The 18,610-nt window shown below is 40.6% G+C and overlaps 1 protein-coding gene across 2 annotated transcripts; it reads right to left on the bottom strand.

The window, feature by feature from the left end:
* Positions 1–837: 837 nt before the first annotated feature.
* On the bottom strand, positions 838–17,845 carry LOC141444710 (uncharacterized). Of its 2 annotated transcripts, none has more exons than XM_074110312.1 (13): positions 17,607–17,845; positions 17,344–17,453; positions 16,836–17,001; positions 15,036–16,217; positions 14,043–14,170; positions 13,286–13,360; positions 12,556–12,685; positions 11,327–11,442; positions 9,876–9,978; positions 6,668–6,835; positions 5,627–5,728; positions 2,815–2,913; positions 838–1,149 (listed from the first exon to the last, which is right to left on the bottom strand). In XM_074110312.1, the coding sequence occupies exons 3-13, from the start codon at positions 16,869–16,871 to the stop codon at positions 1,018–1,020; spliced, it is 2,271 nt and encodes a 756-aa protein (XP_073966413.1). In that variant the 5' UTR covers positions 16,872–17,001; positions 17,344–17,453; positions 17,607–17,845; the 3' UTR covers positions 838–1,017. The 2 variants fall into 2 exon arrangements, with proteins under 2 accessions (XP_073966413.1, XP_073966412.1); XM_074110311.1 differs by having other exon boundaries at positions 16,836–16,976.
* Between the last annotated feature and the right edge of the window lie 765 nt (positions 17,846–18,610).

The raw sequence follows: 18,610 nt of genomic DNA, 5'->3' as shown, positions 1-18,610 counted from the left end.
GTAACAACAGAGGAAACGTTCACTTACTAGGTACGGTCAAGGACTTTAATTCATGAACAACCATGGAACCTTTTCAAAGGAAAGGTCATTACGATTTTTCTTGTTAATTAATGCGATGTCACTATGACGTTCATTGTGAAATGGTTCCATGGTGACTGTGACTGAATGAATTAAAGTCCTTCACCATACCTTTCATTTTTCATGCATTGCTAATATAATTATAAATATTTAGTTTTATTTATATATGTTGATTTATGTGGTTGATTTTTAATTTTAGACAAATTAAAAATGATTAAAAAAATACATTTAAACTTTTTTATTTGTGGCTGTTAACACCTGCCTTGGTCTTAGACGAAGAGTTAACTTTATGCACTAGAGCATAAAAAGTAATTTTACGTCGTCTAGCATAAATACCAATTTTACAACTATGAGAAGTGAAAAAGTATTTTGTTGAGTCCATGTATAGGTAGGTAAGTAATGCCACCCAGCGTGAAAAGATCAGTATGTGTTTATTTAAATAAATAAATATAAATATAAATATCATGGACACTTGACACCATTGACCTAGTCCCAAACTAAGCAAAGCTTGTACTATGGACACTAGGCAACGGATAAACATACTTATATAGATAAATACATACTTAAATACATATTAAACATCCAAGACCCGAGAACAAACATTCGTATTATTCATACAAATATCTGCCCCGGCCGGATTCGAACCCGGGACCTTAAGCTTCGTAGTCAGGTTCTCTAACCACTCGGCCATCCGGTCGAAATAAAACAACAGTCCGGTTAAATAAAACAACAGTAATGTATAAGAAAGGTTATATATTTCGGTGTTGCCAGACGTCCAATTTTGGCGGGAGACAATAGCATTTTTTTAACGTGTTCGTGCGACATAGACAAATGTGTTTTTTAATTGACACGCCTGGAGCTGCATTCGGCTTTGACCCTCTGGCATCTGGCATGGGTTTCTAAGAGAGGGGCCTCCCTCAAGTGGGTCAACTGAGGACGTTATGCGAGTTGGTTGGGCGGCCACGGCAGCGCGTGATGCTGCGCTGCGGCGTGGCGCCGCAACCCGCCGGCCGAGGCCAGCCACTGGCGGCACACGCCGCAGCGCCAGCACTGCTTGTGCCCCAGGTGCACCTGCCGGCCAGTCCATAAATACACCGTGTTATTTTTGTTTCCGTTAACTTGAAGGAGTAAGAAATGAAATTAATTTCTCTAATTGTTTAAAAGATAATCAGAAGTTAAGATAATTAATAAATACGACGACGAAAAGAACAATAGCTGAGAGGGTCAAGGAACACATTGCAGCTGTTAAAAATCGCCAGGTAAACAAGTCAGCCATAGCCGAGCATTTGTTGGAGTCAGGGCCAAACCACTGGATTGAGCTTCACAATCCCAAAATTCTGTCCACGGAACGTCATTTTTACTCAAGAATGGTACGTGTAGCGGTTGAAATAAAAAAGCATAAGAATTTCAACCGGAACGATGGGTATTAGCTTTCATCTCCGTGGAATCCTGTTGTTAATAAGTGTCGGCGTCGGGACGAATGTTCGGAGGGACGATCGGACGTTGTTAGTGTTGTGTGTCGGTGTGATAGGGTGACTAATAAAAGTGATCAAGTGCGGGTAGTTCGTAGCGTGCGCTGCTAGGCAGACTTGACACCCCACACTTCAGTCTACTCGTGACCACGGCAACTGTAACGTTGCCGAAACGTCGAGGTAAATATTACTTGTGCAATTAGCGTGATAAGTCCCGTTTGTGGTATTTTGACTATGAGTGAGAATCACGAAAGTTTAAAACGTTATATAATTAATAAATAGCAATAAAACAGCGTAAAAGTCCTTAATTTATGACGTTTTTTAAAGTCCACAATCCGTTCTTAATTCACACATATTTAGCGAAAGAAATGTTTAAACATGTGGATTTTTTAAAGTCTCTCTTATGTATTTCACACTTAACTATTAACAACTTTGAGTATTCGACTAGATCACTCAAAGAGTACTCAAAGATTAACAATGACTTTTAAATGTCGAAAATACAAACTGAGACATGGATGCACAGAAAAACCAGAAAAAGAGACCAGCACTGGGAATCGATCCTAGGTCCTCAGCAATCCGTGCTGCGTGCTATAACCCCTACACCACTGCTGGACAGGAATCTAGACACGAATTTTTCCTATGCATACATATTCTACAGGCTACATTTCGGAGAATGTGCTTCGGAATTGCACGACCTTATTCCACCTGCTCCTTTCTTCCACAGGGCGACCAGAAGTAGGCGGGGTCTCCACCCTTACGTTGTCAGTATTCCAAAAATCCGCACAAAGCGTTTTCGCTCTTCCTTCATCAACCGCACAGCAAAAGAGTGGAATTCCCTGCCTGCGACTGTGTTTCCTGAACACTACAATTTGGCCGCCTTCAAGTCTAGGGTGAATGAGCATTTACTAGGCAAGCGTGCTCCATCGTAGGTCTCATCCTCGCTTTCCATCAGGCGTGATTGTGGCCAAACGCAAGCCTATACTGTATAAAAAAAAAATATCTCATATTCCATGTCTCAGTTTGTATTTTCGATATGATTTAACGGGATACCCGTAAAAGTAACAAATTTGGAGTTGAAATAAAGAATACAAAAAGACTCCAAAAAACCAATCATAATGACTGTGAAATGTTAAAAAAAAAAAATTCTCAAAATTGTTAATTAGGTAGCCGTCTGCCGAAGTTAACGGAACTAAAGAAACACGGTGTATTAATTCATAGTAAACAGTGAGTAGCGGTGTTTGTCATTACGGCGGGGCGGACTTACGGTGTTGTTGTGGCGGGCGAGGTTGTTGGCGTTGCGGAAGGCGCGCGCGCACTTGGAGCAGCGGTGCGGCCGCTCGCCTGTGTGCGTGCGCACGTGCGCCTGACACACACACACACACACACACACACACACACACACGACAATTAATAGTACATTACTGCAGAGGCCATGAAGTAAGGGGGTAATCATCCATCCATCCATCCATCCATCCATCCATCCATCGCATCGCATCGCTTCGCTTCGCATCGCATCGCATCGCATCGCATTGCAGTATCGCAAATGCTTATAGAGTAGTGGTGGTTGGCTGTTCGTAATTTTTCCTTTGTCAGTTTAATGTTAGTAAGCAAAATTAAAAAGTTAGAGCAGCGGACAATAATGGATTTTCATACATACTTCATGGCCTAGGCCAAGAAGTTGTGTAGGGAGGTGGTCGGGAGCCATAAATGAGAAACTTCATGTCTCCATTTCGTGACATTAATGCATACATTTCCGAGCATGTTTGAGAAAAAATATATAATATACAGGTGTAACATTCAGATCGGTGAATAACGTTTGACAACCTGTTTCATTTCCCGACTGTTTAATACTTCTGAAACTAAATGTTTCAGGATTTTTATAAAACTAACCTAAAGTAACTTAAAAGGTTCTACACGATGGCCCTGAAATGAATCCTGAAATATTTACAGTTTTAAAGTATGCGGAATGAAACAGGTTGTAAACGTTACGTTGCGAAAAGGCAGTATCCGCTAAAACTATAAGACATACGAAGATCTGTTCTTAGGAACCATGTCATAGATTTTAGTAACAAGAAAAACTGCATTCTACATTTTAAAAAAACTTGTACTCAGCTCGGGAATCGAACCCGGATGATTTGAATAATGAAACTTACATTATTAAAGAATATCAAATACAATCCATTTTATTCACTTTAGATATATCGTGTTTCATAGCAAAATTTATAACGTTACGTCCTACACTATCGATATCCAAATAGATATAATTTACTAAACTTGATGATCATTAAAGGCATAAACAAGGATTTTTTTGAGATGTCTCTATCTCTTTAACAGCCTGTCGAATAAAGCCATTGTATTCTATTATGCCCTCGAGTGCATAATCCTCAGTTTAAAATGAACGAAAATATAAGATAAAATAGCTCATTGAAATAACGAGTTTATTCATTTTCAATAAAACTTCTTTGGCAGATAATATTTTTCAAAATTGGATGTGTCGTAGACAAGACCTCATGGAAATAAAGCTGCTCTTGATAATAAAGTCGTTATTTGAGTGAATCATTTTATTTTATATTTCCATTTTAAACTGAGGATTATGCGGTTGAGGGCACAGTATAATACAGACAGCGTCATATAGTACGTAGCAGTCAAGATCACCAAATACTTGGAAACATACAAAATAGTCATTAACATTGACCCAATCAAAGCGATCAAATTGCTCAGGACATCCACCGTGTACACATAAATCGGAGCACGCACGTCATCACTGGTAGCGTAGCAAAACAGTCATTAGTTGTTAGTTCAAGTTGCCCGAAATAAATGAATTTATTATTATTATTACCAGTGACTCAGTCAAAGCGGTCAAATTGTTCGAGACATCCATCGTGTACAAATATACCGGAGCACGCACGTCGCCAAATACTTTATAACATTCAAGCCGACATTAGTACCGTAGCAGCCAAAGTATCCAAAAGTATGGGACACCACAGGAAAATTGACTATTACATACCGTGTAAGGTCCACTGATCCAGTTAGCTAGTCATATTTAATACAATGTGAACGGTGTTCCATTTTGCAGTCTCTTGGTGCAAAATGCACATGTCATTACCTTTTTAATTAAATAAAAACTCTTTTATAATGTTTTTATAGTGGCCAATTCAAGCCATATTTAAAAGGAAATCCGTTAATGTAAATAAAAATGTGAAAAAAGCCGTCAGGCTCCAAATGAATGAGACGGAACGATCACTGACAAGTTGGTACTCTTTTCGGTGATTGTCAAAAACAAAAAGTCGAATCTTATGACGTGTTAATTTATTTCGCACTCAACTCGAGATTATACCTTAAACCTTTTAAATAAAGTTTGGTTTTTAGTGTGTCCCATACTTTTGGATATAATGGCTGCTACGCTACCAGTGGTGACGTGCGTGCTCCGATTTATTTGTACACGATGGATGTCCTGAGCAATTTGATCGCTCTGATTGGGTCAATGTTAACGACTATTTGTATATTGAAAATACAAACTGAAATAAAGATGCACAGAAAAAACAGAAAAATAAGACCATCACTGGGAATCGAACCCAGGTCCTCGGTAATCCGTACCGCGTGCTATACCGCTACACCAGCTTGTTTGTTTCTTACTTAGTCACTTAAGCAGATATGATGAGATATGAGGTGCATAGGGGAAATTCGTGTCGGTACCGTTGACCATCAGTGGTGTAGCGGTATAGCACGCGGTACGGATTACCGAGGACCTGGGTTCGATTCCCAGTGATGGTCTTATTTTTCTGTTTTTCTGTGCATCTTTATTTCAGTTTGTATTTTCAATTTAGGTTTTACGGGATGACCGTAAAAGTAAAAATTTGGAATTGAAATAAAAAATACAAAAAGATTCCAAAAAACCAATCTTGACTATTTGTATGTTTCCAAGTATTTGGTGATCTTGACTGCTACGTACTATATCACGCTGACTGTACAATGCCTCTGTTTGAAAGGTGGGCTGTTAACGAGATAGGGACATCTCGAAAAAATCCTACTATAATTATTTGACGTTTGCGTTAGAACAGTAAAGCAGCACGCACCTGCAGCGAGTGAGCGAGCGCGAAGGTCTTGGGGCAGCGCGCGCAGGCGTACGGCCGCTCGCCGGAGTGCGACCGCTGGTGGTACGACAGCGCCGCTGCTGACTAGCGACATACAAACTCTAAAGTCATTCATCTGTCAAACTTCGTTTACCTTCACTTGCCCGAATTTAATTTGCCCGAATTTCACTTGCCATACCAACGTTTGCCATAAAATATATAGAACCGCGCTGTTTTCAGGATTTTTTAAAATGTCATCATATAGAATGCAGTAGGTTAGGTTAGTTTAGTTTAATATCAACTTTGAAGAAATTACTATTTTAGAAATAAATTGCTTTATGGCAAATAAAAGTTCTAGAAAACGATACATTCGGGCATATGAAATTCGGATAAACGGTCGAGAACCATTGTGATTTGTGTGTGTTCTTACAGCGTGGAGGAGGAGCATAAACTTAGCTATTGTAAGGTCGCGGGTGAGCAAACAAATTCTTTTAGTTTAGAAAGCCAAAAATCAGAAAAGTTTGACGGTTCTCTATCGTTTACCCGAATGTCATATGCCCGAATGTATCGTGCTATTTGTTTGCTCACCCGTGACCTTATGATAGCTACGTTTATGCAAGATATGCGTGTTCATGCAGTTCCTCCTCCCTCCACACTGTAAGAACACACACAAATCACACAAACCCATCTATCATTGGTGGTATACTATCTATCATAAATAAATAAATAATAATAAATATCACGGGACAATTCACACCAATTGACCTAGTCCCAAAGTAAGCTTAGCAAAGCTTGTGTTATGGGTACTAAGCAACGGATAAATATAATTATATAGATAGATACATACTTAAATACATATTAAACACCCAAGACCCAAGAACAAACATTCGTATTTTTCATACAAATATCTGCCCCGACACGGGAATCGAACCCGGGACCTCAAGCTTCGTAGTCAGGTTCTATAACCACTAGGCGACCTGGTCGTCAAAATCATCATATCATTGGTGATATGGTTGCAATACTATATAGTAAAGTTATATTCACATGGTACTTGTTGCCGCAGATCTCGCACATAACCTTCCTCTTCTCGAGGTTGGGTCGCGCCGCGCTCTTCACTCGCACGGCGCTGTCCTGCTTCCTCCCCCGCACGTTGAGATGCACGCGTTCATAGTGCGTCTCACGCGACGCCACGCTTGCGAACGACGCGTCACACTACAGACACAGCACAGTCAATCAATCAATCAGACAATCAATTATTTGGGGCATTCAACTATTAAATATTGTTACGTTTTGCAGGTGGTAGGACCTTGTGCAAGGTCCGCCCGGATTGCTACCACCATCTTGCTCGCTAATCCTGCCGTGACGCAGCAGTGCTTGTTGTGCACTGTTGTGTTTCAGCATGGAGAGTAAGACAGCCGGTGAAATTACTGGCACTTGAGGTATCCCATCTTAGGCCTCTAGGTTGGCAACGCATCTGCAATACCCCTGGTGTTGCAGATGTTTATGGGCGGTGGTAATCTGTTACCATCAGGAGACCCACTTGCTCGTTTGCCATCCAGTCGAATAAAAAAAAAAAAAAAAAAACAATTATTTGGGGCATTCAACTATTAAATGTTGTTACGTCCCAAATTACAGTCGAGTTCGTAAACTTCTGAGCAAAAATTTTTAGTTTTCGTTTTAGTTAGAGAAATGTTTGCAATGTAACCTTAAAGGTTACTTTTTAGGGTTCCGTAGCCAAATGGCAAGAAACGGAACCCTTATGGATTCGTCATGTCTGTCTGCCTGTCTGTCAGTCAAAGTCAAAGTCAAAGTCAAAGTCAAAATATCTTTATTCAATTTAGGCTACAACAAGCACTTATGAATGTCAAAAAAAATCTACCACCGGTTCGGAAAAACCTCTGCTGAGAAGAATCCGGCAAGAAACTCAACGAGGTATATATATTTTTTTTTAAAACAGATTTACAATATTATTAAATGACATGTATACATCACAAGTATTTAACACAACTTTATTTTTAACACAGTAGGTTCGCTATTTGTGAAGGGATCGCTAATGCGGATCGGAATTATTTCCAAATATCCCTGTCCATGATATAATCATTAACTTTATAATACGCCTTTGATATTAATGTCTTCTTGACAATAGATCTGAATTTTGTATCCGTTTCATTTATAATATTTTTTGGAATTTTATTATAAAAACGTATGCAATTTCCCAGAAAAGACTTTTTGGTTTTAGCCAGTCTGTAAGATGGAACTTTAAGCTTCCCTGTGTTTCTAGTAGCCTTTGGCTTATCGACGTTAGTGGGAAAATCACATATGTTCTTCCTAACATACATGATTATTTCAAAAACATAAAGCGACGGCAGGGTTAGGATATCTGTTTCCTTAAAAAAAGATCTTAAAGATTCACGCGTCTTCAAATTATAAATTGCTCTAATTGCTCTCTTTTGTAAGATAAAAATTGACTCAATGTCTGCAGCAGATCCCCATAAAATAAGGCCGTACGAAATAATGCTGTTAAAGTAAGCAAAATTCACCAACCGTGCCGTCGCCACATCGGTTAGCTGCCGTATTTTCCAAACTGCAAAAGCAGCAGAGCTCAATCTACCCGCGATTGCTGTGACGTGAGGTCCCCACTGTAGTTTAGAATCGAGCGTTATTCCTAAAAATACTGTTGATTTTACAAATTCAATAGTTTGACCATTTAACTTTATATTAGAAACTGAATTCGAGCTAGATGAATTTATCAACGAGAATTTAATACATTTAGTTTTCTTAGGATTTAGTAACAAATTATTGGCAGCAAACCATGCGGATATCACGGACAGGGTTTCATTGGGCTCAATGAAGTCGGTATCTTTTCTACTAACCTTGAACAGTAAAGACGTGTCGTCAGCAAACATAACTATACCCGACTTTTGGCTTACCATATAAGTAAGGTCATTTACATAAATAAGATACAGGAATGGGGCAAGAATGGATCCTTGAGGCACTCCCATTTCGACCACAGATCCCTCCGATACCGTTCCGTTAATCGCTACCTTTTGCTTTCTTTGTGTGAGGTAAGATTTAATGAGTTCTAAAGCGAGGCCACGAATGCCATAAAAATTTAACTTACAAATTAAAGTATCATGATCCACACAATCAAAAGCTTTCGAAAGGTCGCAGAATACACCTATAGCGTCATGTGATTCCTCCCAAGCTTGCAATATGAATTTAACTAAACTATGACCCGCGTCTGTAGTAGACCTGCCTTTTGTGAATCCGAACTGCTGTGGATGCATGATTTTATGGGTATTAAAATGCGAGATCATTTGCGTCAGCATTATTTTTTCGAATATTTTGCTAAACGCTGATAGGATGGACACAGGACGATAATCAGAGGGATTATCTTTATCAGTCCGTATGTTACAGCCACTTTTTTCGGAAACTATAAGAAGTATACTGTTGAAACTTGGTAAGTAGATGTATTCTGTGAACCGCATTAAGATTTTCACACACAAATAGAAAAAAAAAACAATAAATTTTGGGGGTTCCCCAATCCCCATACTTATACATGGTTTGGATGGGTATTTAACTAAATATAAACAAAACAACGTCAATTGGTGTCTTAAATATTGAAATTCCCCCATTATACTATCTAAACATTTACATTTCTGTATTGAGATACACTACTTAGTCTAGTTTGTATTACAATGATAAATAAGTAAAATTGTTTAAAATCCTTGAACGTACCAAATCTGACAGCTGAAGTTTGTTTACATTTAGTTAAATACCTAAACGTTTCAAGTATAGAACTGAAACTAAAATTGTTTTTTCATCAAACCCATACGTGTGGGGTATCTATGGATAGGTCTTCAAAAATGATGTTGAGGTTTCTAATATCATTTTTTTCTAAACTGAATAGTTTGCGCGAGAGACACTTCCAAAGTGGTAAAATGTGTGTCCCCCCCTGTAACTTCTAAAATAAGACAATGATAAAACTTTAAAAAAATATATGATGTATGTACATTACTATGCAAACTTCCACCGAAACGAACGAAATCTAGTAAGTAGTTTTTTTTAATACGTCATAAATCGTAAAGTAAAGGAAACTTTTATATTATGTTACTTGCTGCTACGGAACCCTTCATGGGCGAGTCCGACTCGCACTTGGCCGCTTTTTTTTTCTTTTGAGGGATTTGACACAGAACTGTAAAAAGACATGGTAAAACCTTAGCTATGACAAAACAAACCCTATATTACTAACCATCGGGCAGTGGACGGGCGCGTGCGCGTGCGCGTGCGCCAGTCGGCGGTGCGCCAGCAGCGCCTCGTCCGACGCGCAGCTCTCGCCGCACTCCGCACACGCCCTGAGACCACACGCCACACGCCACACGCCACATGGCACACGGGAAACGGAAAGAGAGTCATTCCCCATAACCTAACCCAGGATTTCTCAAACTTATGGCTCCCCCCCTCCAACCCTCCAACCCCTGTTAAAGTTTCTAGACGACAGCGAACCCCCCCCCCCCTCCGCAAAGAAAGTAATAAAACTGGCTGTTGGAAAAACTTATTAAATGTAATGTATATTATTTATTTTAATAAAAGGTAACAAATATAGGTAAGAATCGTCTTGCCAACGACAAAGTGAAACAAATAACAAACAAATTTGGAGAGACTCCAGAAACCATTCTTAATCATCTTGCCAGTCTTGCAGCCACCATCACGTAAACCTTGTCGCGAACCCCCTACCGCCGAATAGCGAGCCCCCTAGGGGTTCGCGTACCCCACTTTGAGAAACCCTGACCTAACCAACAAAAACTTGGAAAACCCCCCGACTCACCCCCGATCACTAGTACATAGGCGGCGGTGATCACTTACCATCAGGTGACCCGCATGCATGTGTAGTATGGCAATAGGCCACTTTCAGTGTTTAGCAGTAACACAATAGTTTACTGCTACATAAACGCATATTGCTTGTGTCAGCGACAATCATGATGTATATAATCTAAGGTTTACTCAATAAAAAGGGTTCTTGTTCTCTTTACGCACAACTACAGATATCGTCTTATTGACCACCACCTCCCACCTCTCCTTATATTACACATGCTCGTTTGCCAGCTAAGCTACCTATTTGATTTAAAAAAATGCTTCTTTTCTCAATAGCTAGTGGGGGTGATTTTCTCATCCAACCTTGTAGTGTGGGGTATAGTTGGATGGGTATTTTAAAACCATCGCTGACGCTCGATTTTCATAAAAATTTGCACTTTTAAGTTGAATATTTGGCAAACAGATCACTGAATCGTAAAAATTGTCTCGGCAACCCCGCAATGGTTTTAAAAGACCTATCCAATGACACCCCGCACTACAGGATCATCAAGAAAAAAAATCACCCCCATATATGGGAGGAGGAGGATATATATGGGGTACATTATTTTTATTTATTTTTTACTTTTTTTATTGTACCACTTTGTCGGCGTCACTAATATGCCAAATTACAGCTTTTTAGTACTAACGGTCTCTGAGCTTAGCCGCGGACAAACAGACAGACGGACTGACATGGCCAAAAAATAAGGGTTCCTAGTTGCCGACGGAACCCTAAAAAAAGACTACAAACTTTCGAATTTACAACATTGTAGGATGAAGCTAATACAACGTTGCAACTTAAACAAAAGCTTGTAGATAAATAAACAAGCAGTTCATAATTCCTATTCTTACCTTGAATGTGGGGAGCACCCCGAGACAGTCTTGTGGCGGTCGAACGCCTGCTGGTTGTTGAACTGGAGGCGGCACGAGAAACAGTACCACGCCGCCAACTCCTGGCTTTTCGGCTCCTAAGAACACCCAAGCATCTTACACAAAAAAAGGATTAAAAAATTCAAGCTTGAATGAGGGTTTCTTGAGAGGCGAAACTTCGCTAGATGGCGTTAACTATCCTCCCAGAAGCAAGTCCCATCTATCATCCTCCCATCTATACTTATAAAAGCCAGTAATATCTATCCTCCGCTCAACTATCCTACCAAAAGTAAGTATGTACCATCTATCCTCCGCTCAACTATCCTCTCAGCTCAGAAGCAAGTACTATCTATCCTCTGCTCAATTATCCTCCCAAAAGCAAGTACTATCTATCCCCCGCTCAACTATCCTCCCAGAAGCAAATACTATCTATCCTCCACTCAACTATCCTCCCAAAAGCAAGTACTATCTATCCTCCGCTCAACTATCCTACCAAAAGCAAGTATGTACCATCTATCCTCTCAGCTCAGAAGCAAGTACTATCTATCCTCTGCTCAATTATCCTCCCAAAAGCAAGTACTATCTATCCTCCGCTCAACTATCCTCCCAGAAGCAAATACTATCTATCCTCCACTCAATTATCCTCCCAAAAGCAAGTACTATCTATCATCCGCTCAACTATCCTAACAAAAGCAAGTATGTACCATCTATCCTCCGCTCAACTATCCTCTCAGCTCAGAAGCAAGTACTATCTATCCTCTGCTCAATTATCTTCCCAAAAGCAAGTACTATCTATCCTCCCAGAAGCAAGTACCACCTATCCTCTTCTCAGGGCAAGCACTATCTATCCTCCTCCCAAAAGCATGTCTGTCTATCCTCCTCTCAGAAGGAAGTACTATATATATCCTCCTTTCAGAAGTAAGTACTATATACTCGTATATCCTCCTCTCAGCAGTAAGTATTATTGCTAGCAAGACTGATGGCCGATGGAGGAAGGTTCTCGAATGGCGTCGTCCGCGGACCGGGAGACGAGCTGTCGGTAGGCCTCCAAACAGATGGAGCGACGACCTTTAATATCGCGGGATCGCGGTGGATGCACAAGACCAGTCTGAGTGGAGGCCTTGGGGGAGGCCTATGTCCAGCAGTGGACGTCTTTCGGCTGACATGACTATTTGATGACACAAGCATCAGGACTCAAGGGCAACACTCACAGCGGCGTGCGCGCGTCGCATGTGCAGACGCAGCCCGCGCGGGCCCACGAAGGATTCCCCGCAGGCCGAGCACGCCGCGCACGCGCTCGGGTGACGCAGCCGCACGTGCGACAGCGCCGTCGACAGCGCCCTGGAACACGCCTCACGTTACAAGGGCCAGAGGAGGCCATGGAGGTTACGACCCCTTGTCACTAGGCTGTTTTTTAGGGTTCCGTAGCGAAAATGGCAAAAACGGAACCCTTATAGTTTCGCCATGTCTGTCTGTCCGTCCGCGGCTTTGCTCAGGACTATCAATGCTAGAAAGCTGTAATTTTGCACGAATATATAAGTAAACTATGCCGACAAAATGGTACAATTACAAATATAGACGTAAAGTGGGGGTGATTTTTTTTCTCATCCAACCCTAGTGTGGGGTGGGGGCGTTAGATAGGTCTTTTAAAACCATTAGGGGGTTGCTAAAACGATTTTTCGATTCAGTGATCTGTTTGCAAAATATTCAACTCTAAAGTGCAAATTTTCATTAAAATTGAGCGTCCCCACCCTCTAAAATCTAAACCGATGGTAGTAACCATACCGATTTTTTTCAAGCAACCATTACTTCCCTGTCTAACATGTGAGTAAGAGAGGGACACCAATAGTTGCCGGCCACAAATTGCAGTGAAAATATGGCCCGTCTAGGAGCCCCTTGAGTATTTTAAAATTAATTCACGAAGGAGTGAATAGACCTTACCCGAAGGTCTCCCCGCAGTGCTCGCAGGGGAACCGGCGGCCGGCGTGCCACGCGTAGTGAGACATCGCCTTCTCTCTGCACACAAATATTCACAATCATCATCATCATCATCAGCCCGAAGACGTCCACTGCTGGACAAAGGCCTCCCCCTTAGAACGCCACAATGAACGACAACTCGCCACTTGCGTCCACCGGTTTCCCGCCACTCTCACGATGTCGTCAGTCCACCTGGTGGGAGGCCTGCCAACGCTTCGTCTTCCGGTTCGTGGTCGCCACTCGAGGACTTTTCCCCCCCAACGGTTATCTGTTCTTCGAGCGATGTGGCCTGCCCATTGCCAAATATTCACAATATCGGATGTCAATTTTCAATTTTTCCTGACAATTTTTCCTGCCGTGTCACCAAGTAACATAGTTTTAGTGCTAGTTTTAGTCTTAGTTTTAGATGGTACTTATGGAGCCAAAATAAACATTTCATTCTTTCTTTCTTTCTTTCAATACTAAGTTCATATTGATTTTCTTTGTCAATCACCAGCATTAATATCTGCCACAGCGGAGCGTGCAAAAATATCCGGCACGTCCTTCCGGCCCTAGAAATTGAGTCGTATCAGATATTTATACACGCTTATACACGAACTCGCAGCGCGTGCAGCACAGCTTGAGGCGGTGCTCGGCGGCGTGACGCCGGCGGCGCGGCGCCGCGCGGGACCGGCGTGAGCGTGACACACGCCGCAGGGACGCGCCGTGGCTCTGTCACTACCTGGTGCGCGCGACGAACTCGCAGCGCGTGCAGCACAGCTTGAGGCGGTGCTCGGCGGCGTGACGCCGGCGGCGCGGCGCCGCGTTGAACCGGCGCTGACACACGCCGCAAGGAAACGCGCCGGTACTCTGTGACGAACAATGCGTCACGTCACACATAACGTTTTACTGGCTATAACTTCATAATTTTTAGAGTTCCGTACCTAAAGGGTAAAAAGGAAACCCTATTACTAAGACTTCGCTCATTTATTGAATCAGGCGTTACTTTGAGGAGGTCCAAATCAATGAACTAAAAGAATTAAGGTTGCGGGTGAGCAAAGAAATTCTTTTAGTTCATTGAGACTTCGCTGTGCGTCCGTCCGTCTGTTACCAATAATGATGGTATGGAACTCTTCGTGCGCGAGTCCGACTCGCACTTGGCCGTGGGACATCGTTTTAATATTGAAAATTCTCGTGACACTGTGCTGTGACCAAACGCCTTCGAAACGGGTAGACCGATTATTATGACATTTTTTGAGTATATTCGGTAGGTTTAATTAAGTAATTTTATCATCATTTTTTTTTTTGTTTTACTGAAAAAGATAACATTCGTATCCAATATTTTCTGATAATCTCTGACGGAATACTCAAAACTCTTTGTTTTTACACGCTTTTATTTATAATGTCTTAAACTTTCTTGATTTTCACTCATAGTCACTTTTATTTAGTTTCACCTGTCCCGTTGTCTGTCTGTCTGTAATCAAATCTTGCAAGTTAAATTCAACCAACTTCCAGTAGTTGGATTGACTTGAAATTCGATATACTTATGTAAATTGCGTGACAATACAATAATTTGGTAGTCTCCGCAGGACGGAACTCTTCAACGGTTAATAAGCATCAACTTGAAATTTGGTATGCAAATGTGGTTTGGGTGACAATACAAGTACAGTCAGCAAATAAAAGCTCGTATTAAAAATGTTTTTTTACCAAAAACTTATTTTTAGGAACAACTTACCGGGTCGTGTATTTTCATATGGTTGTTGTATGTGGCGGGAGATCGGAACCCCTTGGCGCACATCGCGCACTTGTAAGGAGCGCCGCGATACAACACGCCCTCTCTTTTCTTCTCCAATTCTTCCAACTGCTCCTCCCTCGTCAAAACAAATATCCTAAAGTTAAAATCATCACCGAATTTAACGAAATCACCGGTCAGTTCTTTAGTATCATTTGTATCCTTAACTGTCAAAGGTAAAGAACTGGAATCATCTTCGTCTAAAGTGTCATCTTTTGCTAATTTATTTTTATGTTTCCTTATGTTTTTTAATGCACCCCTTAGTTTTGTTTTGGTTTTAGTTGTTTTAACTTGATCGTTGTTTTCTATCTCTTTTATAACGAGTTTCTTTTCTTTCTTAGTCATTTTAGGTATAATTTCTCTCAACAAGGATTCTTCGTCAGTTTTCTTTGAAACTATGTGTTTTTTCACAGGATCCGCTTCTCCAGTTTCTATGAGAAATTTCTCGTCTAAATAATCGTGATCTAAAATGAAGTTGTTAAATGCGTCCACTAAATTGGAATTCTCGTTTTCGTTAAGATCGTTTGTATTAATAGAAACATCAGTAAAATTTATATCATCAGGCAAATTGACGTTTAAATTCTTATTCACAATCGCTGTATTGTTTATTTCTTTATTAACTGCAGTCATCTTGCTACTTTCTTCTGATGATTTCTTAATGACAGTTTTCCCTCTAAATTCAGTATTAATTATATCAGCTATATCATTATTACAAATACTTTTAGAATTAAAACCGTTTTTCTCAATCAAATCATGCAGATTGCTCATCTCTTTGCCACTAAATAAACCTTCTACGTGATCATTAAAAGTTCTGTTTCTAGAATCATTTTCTTCGTTAATGTCATTGAATTCATTATCATTAAAGTTAATATGTACTTCATCATTTAAAGAATTTCTTATTTCTTCAAAATCATTTAGCACATCAGCTAGTCCATCGGTGTCGTCCATATCGATTACAGCTTTATCATCGTCATATTGTTCATCATTTTCTTTTATATTAACATCATCATCATCATCATCGTCCTGGTGAGTGAGATAGATAACTTTTGCGTCAAGACCGAGTGTGAATTCTAGGAGCAGATTGTGCGACATTCGATCTATGGAGCGTACGAAGTCTGTTGTTATCTGAAATGGATGAAGTTTTTTCTACACTAAAAAAAGCTTTTATTTAGTTTCACCTGTCCCGTTGTTTGTATGTCTGTCTGTCTGTAGTCAAATCTTGCAAGTTAAATTTGACCAACTTCAGTAGTATTATTATGACATGGAGCTGATCTGATGATGAAGCTGGAAGGTGGCCATAAGAACTACGTAATGAAACAACACAAACCCATTGAGTGTGGGTTTGTTTGATTCGTCTTGACGAGTACTTTGGTGCTAAATGGTAACCAAGGGTCTGATGATGGAACTGGAAGGGGCCATAGGAACTCGGTTATTAAACGACACAAGTTAAAAACATGTAATTTAAATCACATAAAAGAATATACCGTTCTATAGGTACATTGTATTAAATATTTGCGTTTTCCACTAATATTATAAATGCGAAAGTTTGTAAGTCTGTTTGTTTGTTTGTTACTTCATCACGTCTAAACCACTGGACCGATTTCGATGAAATTCGGTATACAGATAGTTTGAGTCCCGGGGAAGGACATAGAATAGTTTTATCCTGGAAAATTGCATAGTTCCCGCGGGATAACGGCTAACGGCTAGTCGGGCTAGTTATAAATAAAAGCGTGTTAAAAATACCGGCTGATACTGCAGTTCCAAGATGGCGGCGTCCATGAGCCGGCGTGCGCGCGCGCAGCGCTCCCGGAATGCTGCAAACTTGAGCAGCAGCGCGCTGCAAAAGCTGCATATGTGCTGCGGCAGCCCGTCTGTTCGTCACACCTGGAACACAGCTGCTGGAGAAAAGCTAGGAGAAAAGCAGCTAGTACAGAGAAGGCTGTTTAATCCTGGGGCGTAATTAAGGTAGTGCTGCCCTGGGCGTCATTCAGCTTTGAAAAAAAAAACTAAACCAACAGAAAAATACAATATCCAAGTCTCTTCCTTGGATAGAAATGCTCTCCTCCGATAAGACTTTTTAGGCTACTTTTCCATCCGAGATGTGCAAAGGTGTGTTGGGAGGAATGTGTTTGTTATGAACCAATAGAAATGCTTCATTTAGCTATAGTGGAAACAGCTCTGCAGAGCTCTCTGTCTAGCCTATTATAGTTTTATAGTGTCAACGATCCTATGTGTACGGTTATCAATTTACTTGTGTCCCCAAGAGATACTCGTAGGCCTCCGCCAGCCCGGGGCTCAGGGGGTACAGCTTGGTGTCAGTGGCGAGGCACGCGCGGCACGCCCGCAGCTCGGGCTTCAAGCCTGAGCAAAACATACGCTTAGGTATTTAAAAAAAAGGCCTGAATTAGAAATATTCAAACTGAACATTCAGTTTTATGTTGCAAGTAATTATGAACTTTGACTTCTTTTGTTTAGGTACTTAAAATTATTAGATAAATATACAAAAAAGGTTACCTGACGACAGTCCAGATAGACCATCGCTGTAGTTCACGTGAAACATTTTATCCATCTTTAACTATTTGACAATAGTTTTATCTTCACCTAAAGGATCTTTTTAGTTAAAAATAGAGTTAAAGTTTAGGTTTACCACATTATTATTATCTTTATCATGCATATTCATTCATCAAAACAAAGTGCTGCACACAGAGTGGAGTATATACACTAGTAAGTGCCAAGTGCCGGTGCCGCATGCAATATTGATGTTCAGTCAGTCCAGAGGGCCTACTCCGAAATTCGTATCGTACCATCCCTCTCACTCTCGTATGAAACAGTATAGATAAACGATTTTCGAATTTCATAGTAGCCCGCAGGGTATTGACCTCTTTTTGCAACTGTCAGTTTGACGTTTATGTGTGGGTTGTCATGTACAAAATTTTAGAAGAAATGTAATTAATTACCTTTAATAAATAAGTCCGGACCGATGGGCACGGATCGCAACCGAATGGGATCCGAGGGATGGGCATAGGAGCAGAGGCAGACCCAAGAGGAGATGGCGGGACGACCTGAGCGCTTTTCAGCTCGATTGGCAGTGCATGCCCAGGACAGGGAGAGTGGCGGAGAAAAGGGGAGGCCTTTGCCCAGCAGTGGGACATAATACAGGCTACATAAAAAAAAAAAAAAAAAATAAGTAAATAAACTTTAATGGCTAAAGCTACAAACAAAACAACAATATTTTATCAGCAACAGCAACCATTTGGTAGTAGGTACCTCTTTGTTCAATCTTTAGTGATATTTTTGTTTAGTTGGTTTTAAGTTGGCTTGACAAAGTGCCTACTTACTTACCTAAAAACAAACATTTGAGCAAACTTAGTTTTAGGCATTTGTTTTAAAATGGGTCTAAAGTATTTACTTTTAGGTGAATTAAACGGTATTCAATCAATAAGGAATCGACTTTGATTGTAAACAATACGAAAATCTACTAAATAAGTACCTACCTGTCGCAAAACTATATTCCTTTA

The sequence above is a fragment of the Choristoneura fumiferana genome, chromosome 30 (assembly GCF_025370935.1).
Source record: "Choristoneura fumiferana chromosome 30, NRCan_CFum_1, whole genome shotgun sequence".
Classification (NCBI taxonomy): Eukaryota; Metazoa; Arthropoda; class Insecta; order Lepidoptera; family Tortricidae; genus Choristoneura; species Choristoneura fumiferana.
The sequence above is the reverse complement of the archived record's forward strand: the minus strand, read 5'-3'. Positions and strand labels throughout refer to the sequence as shown.

Excerpts from the sequence above, each read along its gene's own strand:
- LOC141444710 (XM_074110312.1), bottom strand. The coding sequence starts at position 16,871 with ATGGACGCCGCCATCTTGGAACTGCAGTATCAGCCG. Across the intron at positions 6,836-9,875 it reads CGCCCGTCCACTGCCCGATG|TGTGACGCGTCGTTCGCAAG; the intron begins GTTAGTAATATA and ends CTGTGTCTGTAG. Across the intron at positions 1,150-2,814 it reads TCGCCCGCCACAACAACACC|GTGCACCTGGGGCACAAGCA; the intron begins GTAAGTCCGCCC and ends ACTGGCCGGCAG.